The 21,776-nt window shown below is 42.9% G+C and overlaps 2 protein-coding genes across 2 annotated transcripts; one reads left to right on the top strand and one right to left on the bottom strand.

Annotated features, from left to right (window-relative positions):
* Positions 1-319: 319 nt before the first annotated feature.
* On the bottom strand, positions 320-3,633 carry dda1 (DET1 and DDB1 associated 1). The gene is made up of 5 exons (XM_029708116.1): positions 3,300-3,633; positions 2,601-2,681; positions 2,460-2,511; positions 2,259-2,320; positions 320-2,045 (listed from the first exon to the last, which is right to left on the bottom strand). Exons 1-5 carry the CDS (start codon positions 3,306-3,308, stop codon positions 1,941-1,943), a joined length of 309 nt encoding a protein of 102 aa, XP_029563976.1. The 5' UTR covers positions 3,309-3,633; the 3' UTR covers positions 320-1,940.
* Positions 3,634-4,753: 1,120 nt separating this feature from the next.
* Positions 4,754-21,316, top strand: abhd8b (abhydrolase domain containing 8b). The gene is made up of 5 exons (XM_029708107.1): positions 4,754-5,185; positions 11,494-12,288; positions 12,734-12,904; positions 18,825-19,041; positions 19,176-21,316. Exons 2-5 carry the CDS (start codon positions 11,501-11,503, stop codon positions 19,404-19,406), a joined length of 1,407 nt encoding a protein of 468 aa, XP_029563967.1. The 5' UTR covers positions 4,754-5,185; positions 11,494-11,500; the 3' UTR covers positions 19,407-21,316.
* The last annotated feature ends 460 nt before the right edge of the window (positions 21,317-21,776 follow it).

Below are 21,776 nucleotides of genomic sequence, written 5' to 3'. Positions count from 1 at the left end.
GTAGAACCCTTCCCTTTATGCCGTCCTAACTAAATAAAAAATCTTCATAACAGCCTCACTAACTGACCAGACATCATGTGCTCTTCCAATGTACCACTGTACAAAAAAAAAAGTTTTCTTTTCAAGAAAAATATGATACTGGGAAATGGGATTATTTATTTCTTTTAATTTATTTTGTCATATTTTTGTAAGATCTGAAATATAGATAATAAAACAATTTTAAATTGAAATGTGTTATTATTGTTTACACACACAAAATATAAAAGTGTGAAACAAATTTACAATTTACATTGTTTCAATAACATGACAACGGACATTAGTTTTTGATCACTGCTTTTATTGGAGCCAAGCTGAAAATAAAGTTTGACCTAATATACAATAAAACAGGGTGAGGCAAAGAGTGGATATTCAGAACAGTCTAGTCTAGCAGAAGAGTAGAGCAGGTCTTTACACTTCAATGGCAAGTACAGTAGGAAACTCACATCGATTGCAGCATCTGGAGGGGAAAATAGACTTGCCGTGACTTTGTTGGGCAGCGTAAACATTAACAAAGGTCTGGGGCCTGTTCAGAAGGGTCCAACATAAAAGTGCATACAAATGTATAATATAGAGCAGATACTACTCGTCAGCTCTTTTCATTACATTTCTATCTGCAGCATTCTGAATAAACTCCAGAATTCAGTGTAGTATTGCACAGTAGTACAACACCAGTACAAGCTGAATCTCTGGAACAAGGCAGGATGGTGACTGCACCTTTCTGTTCATGCATTCCATGGCAGTGGTCTGTTACTTATATACCTCAGGAGACTGCTGAGGGGAGGACGGCTTATAACGCCCGGAATGGAGCAGATGGAATGGCATCAAACACATGGAAATCATGTGTTTTATGTACTTAATACCATTCCACTGATTCCGCTCCAGCCATTACCAAGAGCCCATCCTCCCCAATTAAGGTGCCACCAACCTCCTGTGGTATATATCCCTGTATCCTCTTCTCCACACAACCCCCCCCCATAATAAGTATTTACACAAAATACTTATTATAGCCATGTAGCTACATATATTTATTTGACAAAAGTCAGATGCAATGTCATGTTCTTTAGAGAAATATAAAGCCTAGATCTTAATATCTAACAGCTGCCACTGGCTATAGTATTTACACAGGTCTTCATACTGAATACAACATTCTCTCGCCACCCCTCATATTGACATAGGCTTCTATTTTTTGCTCTACCTCTGCTATCACTTGGTTGTGCTGGTAAGGTGAGATCTTCACAAACATACATAATGGGTACATCGATTACAGTGTAAACAAATTCCAAACAATTCTGGTAAAGTGAGTAGTCAACACCTGGTGACTAAAACAATTTGGCTTGCCATTCTATAATACCCTTTTTAACAGCATACATTGCCAGAAAGCTGCAAACATTCAAACTAAGCTAGTTAGCTGTTGAGTCACTTGTCATGTTACCCCTATTGACCAGTAGGGGGCAATAGATGAAAGAATTCAGTCCTAAAATGTACAGTAAAACAAGCCAGCACAAACTTCAAAACACACACAAATTCAGAACAGAATCATGGAAGATAATGCATATTGAACATTAACACAAGTCTGGGAGATGGGGGGTGTAGTTTCTTCCCCTGTTGTGGTGGCCGGGTTGTGGCAGGCAGCAGTTCACAATCACAATGTATACTTGGGTCTGCAGAAGCAAACTGTGGAAAGGTGTTGCAGTGCCCCCATGAGGCCAAGGCTGGGCAGTGAAGCTGACGACAACACTGGACCTAACAGGAAGCTTTTTGCAAAAGGTAACAAAAAAAAGAAAAAATAATGTTTCGTCATTCCCAAACCTGGGCGGACTCTTTCTCAGATTGTTTGTCTTCATGTCTGTCATGGTGGGCCTGTCCGTGTGCTTCCTCCGTACACACACACACACACACTCCTAAGAATCCTCGTTCATCTCTTGGCTATCTGTCCTGGCGATTTTGCATGGAGGTGCTGGACTCCCTCCCTCTCCTTGCTCCTGTTCCCTCTTCTTCGCTGCGTTCTGTTCAACAGAGAGGGAAAATATAGTACTGTCACTCACTAAACTAAAAGCATGGACACACACCTGATTGACAACCTGCTCCACAAAGTTGATGTTCCGTTAAAGAGTGAGCATGACTGACCATGCTTCCCAGTGCCCTGGTCTGTGACACCTTACATTCACACCTGGATAGCATCTATCTATTCAGTAACGCAAACTCTCCATCAACCTCACCTTTTTGTCCCAGTGATGATGAAGGTAACGCAGGAGGATATTGGTTTTCTCTGTGACAATAACTGGTAAGTAAAAGAGAATTTCAAAACTCAGATTTCATCCCCATAGTTCTATTTCTAGCAGTATATTTTTCCCAAGAAAAGCTAAATTAAAAGAATGTTCATGAAGTCTGTCCTCTTGACTAAGAATGGAGGTACTTACTCTGTTCTGAGGGGTACTCACGTGTCGGGAGGTACACGGACGGTCTTCGGTTCTGTAAAAAGTAATTCATAGAGATTCAGATGGAGCAAGACTTATCTCTTTCACTTTTACATGGAAAATGTTCTAATAGTCAGTGCTCACCGATGCTTTACACACAGAGTCTGCATGGAACCGACTGAAGTTGCTCTTGTTGTAAACGGGGAGACCCTTTAAGAAATCCGCCTTTAGAAAAAGAACAGTATTCGGTTTGTGTTGTATTATGGGTAAAGGTGTAGGCTGAACCCAAACAGACAATTTTGCAGAGCATCTTCCATCCTGTAGCTCAGGGGTGACCAAACCTCCTGCCCTGCAGGATGTCTAGGTTGACCTCTAGCTAAATATGAAGGATGCTCTATAGCCCATTTGACAGCGTTTGGTTTAAACTAGACAAATTGAGAAGCAAAGAACACTAACGTTCTTGAATACGTGTCCTCCAAGTCACCATGACATGGGTGGGGTACACCCCTGCCCTGCTCGAAACGGGGGGCTGATGCCATGAGTGGCTGACACTGGGCGTTCCCTGTCTGTCTGTTTGGTGGATTCTTTCTGGCTATTCTTTTTGGCTAGCTAAGATACAAGCTAGCCAAGTATTCAATGGAAACATGAAATGTTACCAAGAAGACAGATAGCAAGCTAGATAACTAATTGAGATCATACGATTAAACAACTCAGATAAACAGCCACATGATAAGATCATGACATTAGCTAGCATTACGCTAGCTAGCTAGCCAAGCTGCCATAACTAAGTTGTCAAGCTAGCTGCCTTCTGTAAACAAAATGTTTTGCCGTTAAGTTAGCTACCTTATCCATGGTTTTCCCTTTTTAGTGTCCCACGACGAGACGCCGACTGATAGCTTGCAGATGGATAGATAATATGGCAGGTAGCTAGCCAAAGCTAACTGTTTTGGCGAGCTAACAGTCGTTAGCTAGCTAGTTGCTCTATGAAATCCTCCACATTCACTTGTTATTGGAATCACGCTGTTGTAAACAGTCTTGCGTCCAATGACACCACATGTAATCATTAAACACACCGCATAAAGTGAGGCTCATGGCCATAAATACATGTAAACTGCTTTGCTTCGTGGCTAACTCTTTAGCATGATGGTAGCTAAATGCTGTATTTACAGCTTCAACCCAAGCATAACCATTGGCTATTAACCTATCCCACGTGATCTAAGACCGCAATATATCGTATCGTAATTGGACAGAAAGCTGTCTATCTTTTTTTTTGCTCCACCCAAAAATGTGGGATAGGTTGACAGATAATGGCAGGGAAGAACGGAAGTGATGCATCCAGTCGATTCCTTTCTCTCATTGATCTAACATATATATGGAATGTGCTTTAACCCTAATGAGAAATGGGTTTGCTTTGTAAGTAAGCGCTCTCTATTGGCACTCTGCTTCACTGCTATTGTGTAAAGGCCATGGCATATCCTACTTTTAATTACACATGTAGGTTAATAAACATGGTATACAGCTATCCCATAATACTGTTTAAATAAATTGATGTAGGGCCTATAACATGCAATTGCAGCAAATGTATACACTTTATTTGAGACTTATGTAGCTGCTCAGTCTGTGATCATTTCTGTGGTAGGCCTATGTGTGAAACATGACTGTGAATAGGCCGTTACCAGGGCATCATACTTCTGTCTCTGAGTGACGGCTGGTTTATGGGAGTCTGCCTGGTCTTGCCTCTCTGGCATCTGGATCCCCTGGTAACTGTTCCTTAGCAACAAACCCAATAGCAACTGCATCAGCCACAGTTGTCAGCTAGAGGAGGATGAGGAGAGAGGAAGAAGGGTGGTATTATGATTATGGAAACATGTAGCATTTTCCCTATACACTTGTTTGGAAACCAATGGGATTGATTGGCTTTATCATTTAGAATTTCACACGTGTTCCAGTGTAAATGGAAACAACTAAGCAGTTTTGACTGAAATTGTACTTTTCAGGGACTGTTTATCAGGGACTGTTTATCAGGGACTGTTTACCCCTGTATCAGCTGTGTGTCAGCTAGGAGGTGAACAAAGTGGCACACACTGTTCCCAATGTATCGTGTATAGGGTGCCATCTCCATGGAGACAGCTGGGCTGGTTCATTCACAGTGCAGCGCTGTAGGGAGAATATGACCTAGAAATTGATGTTAGACCTACACTTAATTATATGCGTCTTGCAGGGGTATATTTTGGAAGAGTTCTGCTCGCAAAGTATGCTGCATATTCCAATATGTATTAAAGATTTTCTCACGTTAGTAGCAACGGGGGCTACGTGTTATTGGTCGGCTGGTGGTGGCACTGTTGTGTCTAGAGCTGGTTCTCTCGCACGTCAATCAAGTGGTAGGGGGCAGCTCCATAATGCGGATACAGGACGAGGGTATGGAACAGTTGGACAAACGTGAACTGTGCGCTTTATAGATAAAAACTTGCACATGTAGACACCTGGCGTGCGCGTCTACGGGCACGTTCAAGATGCAATGGAATTGATAAACGCGCCTTTCTTTTAAATTGTAGTAGCCATGTAAACTAGCGGGTGAGAATGTTGAGAACAGTGCTGCAGACTCAAATTAGATTAGTTTATTGGATTGGCTGCAACAGATTATAGAGCTCCTGTTTCGAAGACGCAGTGTACGAGAAAAAAGCGTATTGTCTAATAATTGTACCCCTGTGGACGTCGACAAAAATAAGGTAAGAGTCTTCGTTATTGAGAAATAAGAATGTATGGGTCTGAAGCTTGCTGTATGATTATGATGGCATGTTGTGTCCCCAGAAGATTAAGAAGGAACACGCACGGTGGAAATTGGCAGATCTGCTAAACCAGTTGCGTAACACATTCTCAGAATTTAATTAGCATAAATCAAATACCAAAATGGGATGTGATATGACGTGTGTAAAGTGCCATGGCTGATCTAATGTCTCTGGTGAACAAAAGCTGATAAACATGCTGGTATTCGCTGTGTATTTGTAGCGTCAGACGCTCGTTCAGTTCCCCATTCAGACCGGCAGTGCGCAGTCTGCGCACGCTCGGTTGTTTTCCATTCTATGGAATGGAGTCCTAGAACATTGAATAGCAGTAAAGGCATTCATTGTTCTTTGCACACCCCTATTGCATGGTATTTACTGAGATGATATTGTACATTCCTGGTTGAGGTTTTCAAAATAAGCTTGGATGCTAAATATTTAATGTAATTTTTTATAATAATTATATAACTAGATAATGAATACATAGTCATTAAAATAATGTTCCAGGCTACCTTTAGGGTGTCTTTTGTGTTTAATGTCACACCAACTGTGTTTGATTGGTTTTATGACCTAGATTTTTTGGATGATTTGTTTTCAAGACAAAGCTCTTATCCTATAGATTATTTTGAAGATGTCAACCAGCGATAGGTCAAGTGAAGTGTTGCTTTGTTTTGATTGGACCCTCCAGCTGACACCAGTCCATTGGAGGACAAGGAACAAATTCTCAGCAGCATTTAGAAATTAGTGTGTTTTTAGTACCAAATAGACTTCTCTCTTGGTTGGTCAACTTGGTTTAGTACAGAACCTATTGCTTACGATATACATGAATTTACAGCCTGAACACCAGATTTTAGCATCTTATTTAATACTAGTCTATTGTACCAAACTACAAGGTGTGGTTAAGAAAGTGGTCAGAAAATGGGACAATGATACCAGTGAGACCTTACAGGGCTGCTTTGACTCTGCCGGCGGGCTGCTTTGACTCTGCTGGCGGGCTGCTTTGACTCTGCAGGCAGGAGTGTGTTCACAGAGGGAGCGAGCCTTGAGGAGGCCACTGAAGCTATCACTGACTATTCATTTCTGTGAGGAGATGATTGTTCCTTCCAAAACTGTACATTTATTTTCTAACAACAAACCCTGGATCACAAAGGACCTGAAAACAACTTTAAATGAAAAGAATATAGCATTTACCACTGGCAACAAGGTTGAGGGTAAACTAATTCAATCCAAATTAAAAATGCAGATGAAACAGGCTATAAGAGTGTACAAGGAGAAGAAGGAAAGGCTCTTTCAGGATTGTAAAGATGCTTCGAGGGGTGTGAAAACACTGGCAGCCCTTAATAACACCCAAACTGTCCCCCCCCCCCAGAAAAGACTGTGTTGACCTGCAGAGAATCTTAAGTTTTTATTGTAGATTTGACCAACATGACTTTGCAATTGAAAGGGAAAAGCTGATCTCTGACCTATCTAACATGTCTCACACTGTTACACAATTGTTCAGCTGCAACCAAAAGATGGTGAAGCTATGTTTAAAAGGACAAAACAAAGAAAAGCACCTGGGCCAGACAACATCAGCGTTCACCTACTTAATGTGTAACTCTGTGTTGTTGTTTTTGTCGCGCTGCTTTGCTTTATCTTGGCCAGGTCGCAGTTGTAAATGAGAACTTGTTCTCAACTTTGCTACCTGGTTAAATAAAGGTGAAATAAAATAATGTGTGCCATAAGCAACTGGCAGGTGTTTTCTGTGAGCTCTTTAACCGCTCTCTGGCAGAACATTCCATCCCAATAAAATGGAAATTGTCCACCATAAGCCCAGTACCTAAAAAGAGCAACCCTTCCTGCAACAATGACTACTGCCCTGTAGCTTTAACCTTTTAGTGGTGAAGAGCGTTGAAAGGCTGGTTCTTCCCTGGCTACTAAAGGAAGTATGCTCCTACACAGGCATGCTTCTGTTCTAGATGCATTGTATTTCTGTACAAGAAAAGTGGCATCCTTGATAACAAGATGTTGATAGATCCAACTTCTGAGTATACGTTCACGTGCCAGTCAGAACTAGGAAACTCAGAAATTTGCCACTTGCTAACTGGTTGAACGCGGCCTGTCTATAACTACAACCATTTAGCAAGTCGGAAATTTCAAAGTTCCAAATAGCACGTGAACGCGACAGCATCCTCAGAAGTTGGATCTATCAACACCTTGATATCAAGAATGCCAACGTTGCTGTACAGAAATACAATGCATCTTACAGAACAGAAGGAAAGCCTGAAGTCACACCTCTTAGAAGAAGAGGGATTGTTGTTCATGTTTGTTGACCCTTATCAGGCCTGAGACTGTCAACACTCTGAGGCCATAGTGACTTCTAATACGTCTGATGATGTATGGGCTTTCGTGGGCACCAATCCCTACGCAGGGATGACTACCCTTTGGTCTGGGCTTATGTAACACTGTCTTAACAACGCCATTGGCAGGAATGCTGTGTGTCGCTACTGCTAGCCTTGCAGATATTACTGACCAATTTGTAGGGGTGACAACATTAGCATATCACTGATAGACCAAACTGAGATTTTGACCCAATTCCTGACTCGGAAGGAAATTGCCTGGAGTTACCAAAAAGTGTTCGCTCTTGTTCCTCAGTGGGTAGACAGTGGGATGATTTGGATGTGTACGATAAGAATGTGTGATTTTTGCTATTTGTGGGCAGTTTCATGCATGTTATGCTGGGTACATCATAAATAACAGCATTATTGGCCAAGACAGTGGGTGGCAATTTCTCTGAACACTCGTTGCTGTAAGCATGTAATTCAGATAAGACCACATGAATGATGTCAACATCAGCAAAATGAATTAAATCGGGAACAGATCCACAGCGTACGCGTAGGAGTGATTTCAAAACAAAAATCTGTGCCAAGCCACAAAACAGCCCACGGTTGCAGTTTGTGGGATTAATGTAAGAGGTCCCACTCAGTGATTTGTCATTCAGAGTTTTGTGACGAGACATATCTGAGGGGGTTTCAGGCGCCACTGGAATTCTGAATAATATTAAAGTCATAGTTTCTCTATCCCCAGTTATTATGAACACTGAGGGAGACTGAGGGAGACTGAGGGAGACTGAGGGAGACTGAGGGAGACTGCTAGGAAAAGGAGGTGGTCTTTTAGGCAGGAGGATGCTATGTTAATCTACAGTGCCTTCAGAAAGTATTCACACCCCTTTGACTTATTGGGGGAAAAAAGTGTTACAGTCTGATTTGAAAATTGATTAAATTGAAACCAAAAAATATTAATCACTGGCCTATACACAATACTTCAGGATGTCAAAGTGGAAGGATGTTTTTAGAAATTTTAACAAATTAATTAAAAGTAAAAGCTGAAATGTCTTGAGTCAATAAGCATTCACCCCTTTGTTATGGCAAGAATAAATGCGTTCAGGAGTAAAAATGTGCTTAACACGTCACATAAAAAAATAAAAATGAGTTATTTCACCTTTATTTAACCAGGTAGGCAAGTTGAGAACAAGTTCTCATTTGCAATTGCGACCTGGCCAAGATAAAGCAAAGCAGTTCGACACATACAACAACACAGAGTTACACATGGAGTAAAGAAACATATAATACAATAATAAGTTGCATGGATTCACTTTGTGTGCAATAATAGTGTTTAACATGATTTTTGAATGACTACCTCCTCTCTGTACCCCACACATAAAATTATCTGTAAGGTCCCTCAGTCGACCAGTGAATTTCAAATACAGTTTCAACCACAAAGACCAGGGAGGTTTTCCAATGCCTCGCAAAGAAGGGCACCTATTGGTAGATGGGTAAAATAAAAAAAGCAGACATTGAATATCTCTTTGAGCATGGTGAAGTTATTATTTACACTTTGGACGGTGTATCAATAGACCCAGTCACTACAAAAATACAGGCATCCTTCCTAACTCAGTTGCCGGAGAGGGAGGAAACCGCGCAGTGATTTCACCATGAGGCCAATGGTGACTTTAAAACAGTTTAATAGTTGTGGTTATCAGGATAAGGTAAGACCCAGATGCAGACCGTGTCGAAGTAACAATGTTTATTACAGCAACAGAGGCAAAGGTACAGGACGGCAGTCAGGGTCAGGCAGAGTGGTCGGCGGGTGGGTTCAGCATCAGGACAGGCAGGGGTCAAAAACCAGGAGGGAGAGAAAAAGAGAGGCTGGGAAAAGACAGGACCTGACAGGACAAACGCTGGTAATCTTGACAAACAAGATGAACTGGCAACAGACAAACAGAAAACACAGGTATAAGTACACAGGTGATAAAGGGGAAGATGGGCGACACCAGTAGGGGAGTGGAGACGAGCACAAAGACAGGTGAAATAGATCAGGGCGTGACAGTGGTAGGAGAAAAAAAATTGGCAAAGCAATTAGCCTTTTGTCCTGAATACAAAGTGTTATGTTTGAGGCAAATCCAATACAACACAATACTGAGTACCACTCTCCATATTTTCAAGCATTGTGGTGGCTGCATCATGTTATGGGTGTGCTTGTAATTGGTAAGGACTGGGTAGTTTTTCAGGATAAAAAATAAACGGAATGGAGCTAAGCATAGGCAGAACCCTAGAGGAAAACCTGTTTCAGTCTGCTTTCCACCAGACACTGAGAGATGAAGGACAATAACCTAAAACACAAGGCCAAATCTACACTGGAGTTGCTTACCAAGATGACAGTGAATGTTCCTTAGTGGCCGAGTTACAGTTTTGACTGAAATCTACTAGAACATCTATGGCAAGACCTGAAAATGGTTGTCTAGCATTGATCAACAACCAAATTGACAGAGCTTGAAGAATTTTGAAAATAGTGGGCAGATGTTGCACAATCCAGGTGTGGAAGCTTTTAGAGACTTACCCAGAAAGACTCACATCTGTAATCGCTGCTTCCACAAAGTATTGACTCAGGAGTGTGAATACTTATGTAAATGAGATATTTCTGTATTTTATTTCAATAAATGTGCAACAATTGAGAAAAAAAATCTATATAATCCATTTTAAATTCAGGCTGTAACACAACAAAATGTGGAATAAGCCAAGGGGTATGAATACTTTCTGAAGGCACTGTATATTCTACCTCAATTGAGACCTGACATGACTACTTATTAACAGTAAGGTGTATGATCTGTGATAGATATATAATAAGCTATTATATATGTACTCGTATATAATAACTTATTACGTCTTAAACACAGTACAGGTGTTTACGTTCTGGCCTTTCCGAAAATACACTGAGAGAAAACGGAGGGCAACACCACAGTAGTCAAGGCCAGGGACCCGTTTGCTAGCAAGGCAAACCTTGTCCCGGATTTAGGATGTTCAAACCTGATGTGTCAGACATCAAGGCCTACAGATATCACAAAACACACAGCACTGTGTGGGAAGTGGAAGTAAGCGAAAAGGGAGAGGAGAGGAATGATATGTGAAATGTTTTACTATAATCCTCCTTATCCAACCACAGTAGGGCTGAGGTTGAACAGTCTGTATTTGCACAAAGAGCATACCCACTGGGCATAGACATCTAGTTTTGATTCATATTTGGTTGAGTTGTCAACTAACGTGAATTCAACTTGAAATCAACAAATCATTTCACCATGTCATTGGATTTAGGTTAAAAGTTGGGTGAAAATAAACGATACGTACGTGACATGCATGTGTGAATGCATGTAATTTTCACTTCATTCAGAGTAGTCCCACTCCCCCAAAAACTTTTTCCATAATCCGATTCTAACAGTCCGAAAATGATTCTGGAAGACACCGAGTGTACCCATTGTCACACTGTAGCCGGCTTTAACTCAGCCATGGGCTATTCCTGTCCTTTTCTATGAATACCCATAAGGCCCTGCTAGAGGAAGAAGCTTCATATAAGAGCCTATAATAAGCCACGTCTGAAGGAAGATTGACAAGCTTTAACTAGTCACCGACGTGTCTACGTAGTCACTCTTCCATCGCTGAGAGATTGTGTGTTCATTATTCTGTGGTACTTAAACTAACCTTGCCTCTGAAGGCTTTAGAATAGGGATTATCCTACCAGCGTGTGTTTGTGTGTGCATGCTGTGAGTGGGTTTGTGAGCATATGTTTGTGTGTGTGTGTGTGTGTGTGTGTGTGTGTGGTAAAACAGCAGACATTATTACTACCCTCATGAGTCATATGCAATAGATGTTTATGTGTGTTTTGTCTGTGTGTGTGTGTGTGTCTGTGCATGCGTGTGTCGGTGTGTGTTTCCCTCCAAGGGCAGCCATGTTGACCACGTTAATGGACGGCCTCCTCTGCTGCCTGACAGGGAAGTCGGCCAACGTCGTGGTTCCCATAGAAACCTCGGAACCCGCCGACGGCTACGAGTTCGTGGAGGTCAAACCGGGTCGTGTCTTGAGGGTCCGACACATCATCCCGGAGCGGGAGGTGGTGGACGAGCCCAGGGGGCCGGGGGGAAGGGTCCACCGTAAGAGGAAGATCACAGTGTACCGTAATGGGCAGCTACTGATAGAGGACCTGGGCGACGCGGCGAGACAGGAGCTGTTACACGCTCAGAACGGAGACGCACAACCCAACTGTACCGTGGAGGTGGAGCTCGCAGACCCATCGTCCAATCCAACTCCCACCGCTGACCCTAAAGCGGACAAGACAGGGTCAGTGGTTGGAACAGGGGGAGCGGCGACATCTCCAGCCCCGACCCCAGGATCAGCCCCAGATCTGACCCAGCAGCCCCGGAAGCGGCGGCGGAAGCCCAAACGCACAGTGGTGATTGACAGCGAGAGGACGATCACGTCATGTAAGGGGACACACGCAGACGTGGCAGTGTTCTTCGTGCACGGCGTGGGCGGGTCCCTCGACATCTGGGGCAGCCAGCTGGACTTCTTCTCCCGTCTGGGCTATGAGGTCATCGCGCCTGACCTGGCGGGTCACGGGGCGAGCTCGGCACCTCAGATCGCGGCAGCGTACACGTTCTACGCCCTGGCTGAGGACATGAGGGCCATCTTTAAGAGATACGCACGGAAGAGGAACATCCTCATTGGACACTCCTATGGGTGAGAAGACTAAAGTGTGTTAGCTACAGACACTACATAAGGAACACTACATAATGAATGCCAGATAATGAACACTACATAATGAACACTACATAATGAATGCCAGATAATGAACACTACATAATGAACACTACATAATGAATGCCAGATAATGAACACTACATAATGAACACTACATAATGAATGCCAGATAATGAATTCCAGATAATGAACACTACAAAATGAACGCCACATAATGAACGCCACATAATGAACGCCAGATAAGGAACGCCAGATAAGGAACGCCAGATAAGGAACGCCAGATAAGGAACGCCACATAAGGAACGCCACATAAGGAACGCCACATAATGAACACTACATAATGGACCTCTGTCTTTTGATCTCCCAGGCTGATATCTGATTACTCTGTCTCTGTCTCTCTCTCTGTCTCTGTCTCTGTCTGTAGTGTGTCGTTCTGTACGTTCCTGGCCCATGAGTACCCAGACCAGGTCCACAAGGTTGTGATGATAAACGGAGGAGGTCCCACAGCGCTGGAGCCCAGCCTCTGTTCCATCTTCAACTTGCCCACCTGTGTGCTGCACTGCCTGTCCCCCTGCCTGGCCTGGAGCTTCCTCAAGTAACAAACAGTGTGTTTGTGTGTGTGTGTGTGTGTGTGTGTGTGCGTGTGCGTGTGCGTGCCCCTTCCCTCCCAGCCATTCATATTCCATTCACCCAGCTCAATGATACTTTTTGCCCTATACACATCATGAGGTTGCTTTAACCTAGCCTACAAAGGAAAGTTTATAACGTAGGTGCACAGGTCGAGAGACAAATTGTAGCAATTAAGGTGACAGACAGTGACGCATTCAATACCACCTTGCACACTTTTGCCTTCATCTAGCTGATCTGGGGTGTAATCTTTAGTCCAAACAGTTGCAAAACGATTTGCAAATAAAATGATTCAGTTAGGTCCCTCCCCGTTTCATTCTGAAGAATTTTTTTGCTACAGAATCTGCGGAATGGCCTCCCCAGTGGCGCAGTGGTCTAAAGGCACTGCATCACAGTGCTAGCTGTGCCACTAGAGATCCTGGTTCGAGTCCAGGCTCTGTCGCAGCCGGCCATGACCGGGAGACCCATGGGGCAGCGCACAATTGGCCCAGCGTCGTCTGGGTTAGGGGAGGGTTTGGCCGGCAGGGATGTTCTTGTCCCATTGCGCACTAGCGACTCCTGTGGCAGGCCAGGCGCAGTGCCGTATGGGAGTTGCAGTGATGGGACAAGACTGTAATTACCAATTGGATACCATGAAAAAGGGGTAAAAAAAAAATAATAATAATGAATCTGCGGAATGAATACACCCCTGATCACACACAGTCCACGTTCATAGCAACCACATACAGCATAATCACATCCACGCGCTCACCTTTTCCCTTCGCTTCTGGACTTCAGTGCACAATATAACAATTGTCTGTGATCAGGCGTAAAAACCTCTCCATCCAAACCGTCATGCCATATCCACTAACCCTGGGCTGCCACCTTTTGAAGAAATCTTGGAGTGAGATTTGCTGTGAATTTCATTGACCTCTGGCAAAACCCCTAGACGGGGTCCTCCCCCGGGAAAACACTAGTTTTAAAGCTCATTTCCGTATTTTGACATGTCTTAGGCCTATAACCAGGGTGGAAAATAAAAATACTTTTTCTCTCTTTGTTTCCCAGGTGCTGGATGTTTAAAAATGTTCTAGTTATAACAATTAATTTCTCAAAATAACCCCCAAAAATCTAATGGATCAATATTCAGGTGGTGTATGTCTACTAGTTGGAGATCAATATTCAGCTGGTTTATGTCTACTAGTTGGAGATCAATATTCAGCTGGTTTATGTCTACTAGTTGGAGATCAATATTCAGCTGGTTTATGTCTACTAGTTGAATATCAATATTCAGCTGGTTTATGTCTACTAGTTGAATATCAATATTCAGCTGGTTTATGTCTACTAGTTGGAGATCAATATTCAGCTGGTTTATGTCTACTAGTTGGAGATCAATATTCAGCTGGTTTATGTCTACTAGTTGAATATCAATATTCAGCTGGTTTATGTCTACTAGTTGGAGATCAATATTCAGCTGGTTTATGTCTACTAGTTGGAGATCAATATTCAGCTAGTTTAAGTCTACTAGTTGGAGATCAATATTCAGCTGGTTTATGTCTACTAGTTGAATATCAATATTCAGCTGGTTTATGTCTACTAGTTGGAGATCAATATTCAGCTGGTTTATGTCTACTAGTTGGAGATCAATATTCAGCTGGTTTATGTCTACTAGTTGGAGATCAATATTCAGCTGGTTTATGTCTACTAGTTGAATATCAATATTCAGCTGGTTTATGTCTACTAGTTGGAGATCAATATTCAGCTGGTTTATGTCTACTAGTTGGAGATCAATATTAAACTGGTTTATGTCTACTAGTTGGAGATCAATATTCAGCTGGTTTATGTCTACTAGTTGAATATCAATATTCAGCTGGTTTATGTCTACTAGTTGGAGATCAATATTCAGCTGGTTTATGTCTACTAGTTGGAGATCAATATTCAGCTGGTTTATGTCTACTAGTTGGAGATCAGTATTCAGCTGGTTTATGTCTACTAGTTGGAGATCAATATTCGTCTGGTTTATGACTACTAGTTGGAGATCAATATTCAGCTGGTTTATGTCTACTAGTTGGAGATCAATATTCAGCTGGTTCATGTCTACTAGTTGGAGATCGTTTGCCATCATCTTGTGATCAAGATGTGATGTGTTTATGAGTTGTGAGCCCCCCTACCATCTCTTCCTAGCATTTGCACAATACAAAAATGTCCAAAATGCTTATTTGTATGACTGATTCAAAACCGTCCATGAACGGCTGCAAAAATACATAGCCTCATATAATTCATTTTCAACGACACAAGTAGGCATATCAGATTTCAATATGTGATTATACTGGCAAAATTGGGAAGAAGTGGATTACCAGTAGTGTTCTTGCTGACAAGCACACTAATTGCCCTATATTGTAGGCCATTATTAAGGATGGCGATTCCCCTGATCAGACTAAATCAAGTAAATAGAATCTTCTTTAGACAAGATTACATAAATCTGCCCCTAAACCAAATGTTTTAAATATTTATTCCCCCCCCCCCCCCCCCCCCCCTCTAGAATTAAACACTTTTGGGTTCACAATCTGTTTGGAAAAATCATTTTCATAGTTACACATCAGGTAACCCGACCAAACCTCCATGCTAAAACCTACTGTAGGTCTGTCTGCTGCCTTTTCGTTGCCACAGTCTAAATGCCAATCACCAAACGAGGAGACCAATGCAAGTGATGATTAAATCCACTTTAGTACATGCTGTCAAAGGGCTGCATTCTGCAATAGGGACGGGACTAGCAGCAACCTCATTTTGTTGATAACATTGTACATAAAACAGCTCTACCGTGCTGCTCTTTTTACAGTTGTATAAACTCAGCGGAGAACATACTCTCTCCTTTCAGCATTTTAAAGGAGTGTTTAAAAAAAAAAAAAAAAAAGAGCATCCAATCCACTTGATTCCTTACATAACTAGACCTATCATATGCTTCAATGTGCCGCGGTTCACAGTGCTGTGATAAGACAGGACAATGAAAGCGGTTCCACACGTGATGTTGCATTACAGGCTCAGGCGCTCCGATTTCAAAACAACTTGGAGTCAGCACAGTTAAAAAGTTAACGCACTGACTTATAAGAAAAATGAAAGCAGCACTTTTCTATGCGGGAGATAAACTATATATACAAAAGTATTTGGACACATCTTCAAATTAGTGGATTCAGCTATTTCAGCCACACCCGTTGCTGACAGGTGTATAAAAATCGAGCACACAGCCATGCATTCTCCATAGACAAACGTTGGCAGTAGAATGGCCTTACTGAAGTACTCACATTTCTGCCCTGCTAGAGCTGCCGCAATCTACTGTAAGTGCTGTTATTGTGTAGTGGAAACCTCTAGGATCAACAACGGCTCAGCTGCGAAGTGGTAGGCCACACAAAATCACAGAACGGGGCCGTGTAAAAAAATCATCTGTCCTTGGTTGCAACACTCACTACCGAGTTCTAAACTGCCTCTGGAAGCAATGTCAGCACAAGAACTGTTTCCATGGCGCCGAACAGCCGCACTCAAGCCTAAGATCACCATGCGCATTCTAGCGTTGGCTGGAATTGTGTAAAGATCGCAGCCATTGGACTCTGAAACAGTGGAAACGCGTTCTCTGGATTGATAAATCACGCTTCACCATCTGGTAGTCCGACAGATGATTCTGGGTTTGGCGGATGCCATGAGAACACTACCTGCCCGAATGCATAGTAGCAACTGTAAAATTTAGTGGAGGAGGAATAATGATTTGGGGCTATTTTTCATGGTTCGGGCTAGGCCCCCTTAGTTTACTACAGCATACAATGACATTCTAGACAATTCTGTGCTTCCACCTTTGTGGCACCAGTTTGGGGAAGGCCCTTTCCTGTTTCAGCATGACAATGCCCCCGTGCACAAGGCAAGGTCTGTACAGAAATAGTTTGTTGAGATTGTCGTGGAAGAACTTGACTGGCCTGCACAGAGCCCTGACCTCAACCCCATTGAACACCTTTGGGATGAATTGGAACGCCGACTTCGAGTCAGGCCTAATTGCCCAAAATCGGTGCCTGACCTCACTAATGCTCTTATGGCTGAATGGAAGCAAGTCTCATCAGCAATATTCCAACAGCTAGTGGAGGCTGTTGAAGCAGCAAAGGGGGGACCAACTCCATATTAATGCCCATGATTATGTAATGACATGTTTGACAAGCATGTGTCCATATACTTTTGGTCATGTAGTGTGTATATAAGAGGTGTAGCATGTGAAGAGGGTCAAATGCGTGAGAGTTGGCAGCTCTGGCTAATTAATAATTTAAACCTCTTCGGGATCGGTGTCCCTTCCACGGGATGGTTGAGCTAACATTGGCTAATGCGATTAGCATGAGGTTGTAAGTAACAAGAACATTTCCCAGGACATAGACATATCTGATATTGGCAGAAAGCTTAAATTCTTGTTAATCTAACTGCTCTGTCCAATTTACAGTAGCTATTACAGTGAAAGAATACCATGCTATTGTTTGAGGAGAGTGCACAGTTTTGAATATGAAAAGTTATTAATAAACAAATTAGGCACATTTGGGCAGTCTTGATACAACATTTTGAACAGAAATGAAATGGTTCATTGGATCAGTCTAACATTTGCACATACACTGCTGCCATCTAGTGGCCAAAATCTAAATTGCAGCTGGGCTGGAATAATACATTATGGCCTTTCCCTTGAATTTCAAAAATGATGGTACAAAAAAAATGTTTTATATTATCTTTTACCTGATCTATTGTGTTATATTCTCCTACATTCCTTTCACATTTCCACAAACTTCAAAGTGTTTCCTTTCAAATGGTACCAATAATATGCATATCCTTGCTTCAGGGCCTGAGCTACAGGCAGTTAGATTTGGGTATGTCATTTTAGGCGAAAACTAGACCTGATGCATTAGTAAACCCACAATCCAATCCATGTGTACAATCACGCAGTACAGTGTACAGCAAGCAGTTACCCCGGTGGCAATACTTTTATAAAACGAAAAGCTTACCTTGACTTGCAGTGTTGGATAGCCTTAGCCAGCTAGCTAACATAAATAGCATTCCACTCTGTTTGAGTCAGGTTGTTGAGTAGGCTAAATTAGTTGCATTAGCTAGCTTGTATTTGTATTTTTTCTTCTTCTGAGTTTACCTTTCACTTCCCTTTTGGTGGATCCCCTGTAAACAGTTCCCCTCTCCACTTGTTTTTACCCCCTTTTGAGTTTTTCCAGAAGTCAACTATAGATTTGAATTTTTGCATTTTCTGAACTGTTTACAGGGGATCCACCAAAAGGGCAAAAGGGAAGTGAAAGGTAAACTCAGAAGAAGAAAAAATACAAAAAACATCTCCCTCTCTCTCTCTCAAAATGTATTTGTTCAAAACTGTTCAACTATTGTCTTTCGAAGTGCTAGCTAGCTGTAGCTTATGCTTTCAGTACCAAATAATTATCTGATCCTTTGATTGGATGGACAACAAGTCAGTTCATACTGCACGAGCTCTGATAGGTTGGAGGATGAAAGTTGTCATAATTACTGTGTAAGTCTATGGATAGTTGTGAGAACCATGGTTTGGATTGAAGTCAATGTAGCAGGGTAACTAGCTGTCCTCCGGCTACACCATGGTGCTACCCTACAGAGTGCTGTTGAGGCTACTGTAGACCATTGCAAAACAGTGTGTTTTAATCAGTTATTTGTTGACATATATTTTGTAAAGTTTTATCTGAAAAGGATAACTTTTTAAAATGACATTTACCAAGTAGGATGGTCCTCCCCATCCTCCTCTGGGGAGCCTCCTCTGCTCCCAGGCCTACTTCAATACAGTCAAACTTCTGTACAAAAAGCTTTCAGTCTACTGTATGTTGTTCAAGTATGATTTCTTATGCTCCTCTCCTCTGCGTCAGGGCTGGGTTTGCCCGTCAGGGTGCGAAGGAGAAGCAGCTGTTGAAAGACAACAATGCCTTCAACGTGTCCTCCTTCGTGCTGCGTGCCATGATGAGTGGTCAGTACTGGCCAGAGGGCGACGAGGTTTATCATGCAGAGATCCCAGTGCCCATCCTGCTGGTGCACGGCATGTACGACAAGTTTGTTCCCATAGAGGAAGATCAACGCATGGCGGAGGTGAGTGGGAAACCTTAACGCCAACTCTAACCCTACCTTTAAACCTAACTCTGAGCCTAGCTTTAAACCTAACTCTAAGCTTAGCTTTAAAACATAAAACCTGAACCTAATCTAACCTCCCTGCCTCCGCTCAGATCCTGTTGCTGGCCTTCCTGAAGATAATCAACGAAGGCAGTCACATGGTGATGATGGAGTGTCCCGAGAGTGTCAACACCCTCCTGCACGAGTTCTTCCTCTGGGAGCCTGACTCCCCGCCCAAATCTAAAACCTGCCCCGAAATCGCCACCAAGAGACCTGAAACTGCCAAGATCCCCACTGCATCCAACGGAGGAGCAACACCAGAAAGCAAAGCCAAGACCAAGTAACCCAGAGGGGGATGGATGTGTGGTATTGACTCCAGTCAAAGCGGACACAGACAGTGGTGTGTACTGCCGACCATTGCTGGTTGTGCTAGGCTATGTCTCCTAAGGTGCAGGGAGCTGGTTTGAACTGGTCTGGGCTGGTTTAAACTGGTCTGAGCAGGTTTGAGGTGGGATTTGAGGAGGTAGAACACCGCACACAGGGTCAGACAGGCCCATTTTTGGTCTAGGTCTGAGCCACAACAGACAGGAAGGACAGGAGGGCTGGCAGGTATGGACGGACAGAGTGACGTATATGAGGACAACAGGGGGAGGTCTATTGTATTGTTCCTGGTCCTGTTCTGATTAACTGGTCCCTGGCTGGGACTGGAGACAGGTGGGAGAGAACATTTTTTTGAAGCTCTGAAGAGATGCTGAGTTGGAGAGGATGGTCATGGTGAATCTGGTAATGGTATTGGTTTTGTGTGTTGCTGCTTTGTGGTACCAGGACACAGGTCTAGACTCAGTCCCCTGTGATGGCTTGTCAGTTGCCCAACCACGTGGAAATGTCAGCGCGTGGGTGGATCAGAGAGGGAAAAATACTTTATTCGATGGGATCAACTGACACAGGAAAAGAACTAGCCAAGAAGACTTGTTAGGCCCAGATTCAGTCAGTTCCAGCCTTAACCGGCGATAACTGACAATTGCTCCATAGCTGTTTCATTGTTTTTCTTTAGGCGATATCAGAGGTGTCTGCGTTGGAACTGTCAAATCTGTGAGCAGCTGCTCTTGTCGTCATTGTCACAAAACCAAACCCGTTCTTAAATCCCCCCTGCATTAGGAGGTTCAGAAGTAATACAAACAATGAGGATTTCTATCAGCCTTAGAGGTGTAGATTACAGCACATTCCAGTGTTCCAACTTGTAACAAGGCTGCATGGGGTTATTACGAATCCAACTCGGCACATCCAATGGCAATGTCCGCGATGGGTATAACGCCAGGAGCCGCTTGCTGATTCGACAGCTCCAACGCAGTTACACCTCCGACAGGCAGAACTGATCTGAATCTAGCCCTTATATTACTCACGCCAACAGGTATCCACAGAAACCCCACAACTAACTTCTGTTTCATTACAGTACTTTTGCACATGGGGGTTAAATATTATGTATGACGATCAATGCTGCTTTTTGAGAACTAGCCTACTACATTATATTTATGCAGCATTCATACAGTATTTAAAAGCACTTCCCTGTCAGAATGATTACAGCAGACAAGCTAACTATGTTATGCTTTATCTAAAGATGCAGAGTAACACCTTTGAGGGACTGGAGAAAGACCAATGTTTGACTGTCCTACAAAGTCTCCTTGTGTATTTTATGGGGAAACAAATATGTTTCCTATTGGCTGCAGGTTACCTAGGAAACACACAGAGGACAGATGTGTGTTTTGGACCCCTTTTAAGAAGGAGAATTGTACTGAATCCTGGCGTTATATTTCTCGCCAAAACTATGCTAAATAATTATGATCGTTTGCCTGTTTTCCAGGTAGAAGTGATATAATCTCTGAAAATGATATTGCTACACCAAAAATTGCTTACAGTCTGAGAATTCTTCAGTGCCACATAGCAAGTTCTCTCTGTCGTGTAACTAGCGTCCCGTTGTGTCTGATAAGTGTCACAAAGACTGTGTTGAATAACAGTGTATTAAATACTGTATAGAATCAATCCCTAGCACTGATGACCCGCACTACAGCGCTCTAGAAGTTTAAAGGTAATGTTCCCGCATTCATGGTAAATGCTGCATATGTCAGTTCAATTGGAAATGACCTTTCAATTTAAGTTGAGCCACAGCACGGATCTTCAGCACTACGGATTGAATTAACCCCTTACTCTTTAGCTAGGTGTACACCAGTGGAGGCTGCTGAGGCGATGACGGCAAATGGAAACCATGTGTTTAATACCATTCCGCTCTATCCATTACCAAGAGCCCGTCCTCCCCAATGAAAGTGCCACCAACCTCCTCTGAATGATGCCCTTCACCTGTATTCCACAGGACAGGCGGTGTCAGGTTGATCTCCCGTCCAATAAGACTGTTACTGAAACAATTTGGTTTAACTCTGGTCTTATCACTACAACAGTCCAGTTAGTTCAAAACGATCACTATCCCATTTCCGTTTGTCGATCCCTGTGATGTAGCCGTGTAAAGCCCTGTGAGTAGCCGTGTAAAGCCCTGTGAGTAGCCGTGTAAAGCCCTGTGATGTAGCCGTGTAAAGCCCTGTGATGTAGCCGTGTAAAGCCCTGTGATGTAGCCGTGTAAAGCCCTCTGTAACTGTTGGTTATGGAAACGTCAGTAGCAGTGGAGGCTGCTGAGGGGAGGACGGCTTATAATAATGGCTGGA

This window comes from Salmo trutta, chromosome 22 (assembly GCF_901001165.1).
Source record: "Salmo trutta chromosome 22, fSalTru1.1, whole genome shotgun sequence".
Taxonomy (NCBI): domain Eukaryota; kingdom Metazoa; phylum Chordata; class Actinopteri; order Salmoniformes; family Salmonidae; genus Salmo; species Salmo trutta.
This window is presented reverse-complemented; position numbering and strand designations above follow the sequence as displayed.

What these genes read in the sequence shown, in the direction of transcription:
- dda1 (XM_029708116.1), bottom strand. An exon ending in ACTCTGTGTGTAAAGCATCG is followed by an intron (nt 2,512 to 2,600) that starts GTGAGCACTGAC and finishes TACTTTTTACAG; the next exon opens with AACCGAAGACCGTCCGTGTA. An exon ending in ATCATCACTGGGACAAAAAG is followed by an intron (nt 2,046 to 2,258) that starts GTGAGGTTGATG and finishes TCTGTTGAACAG; the next exon opens with AACGCAGCGAAGAAGAGGGA.
- abhd8b (XM_029708107.1), top strand. Translation starts at nt 11,501, where the DNA reads ATGTTGACCACGTTAATGGACGGCCTCCTCTGCTGCCTGACAGGGAAG. An exon ending in CTCATTGGACACTCCTATGG is followed by an intron (nt 12,289 to 12,733) that starts GTGAGAAGACTA and finishes CTCTGTCTGTAG; the next exon opens with TGTGTCGTTCTGTACGTTCC. An exon ending in AAGATCAACGCATGGCGGAG is followed by an intron (nt 19,042 to 19,175) that starts GTGAGTGGGAAA and finishes GCCTCCGCTCAG; the next exon opens with ATCCTGTTGCTGGCCTTCCT.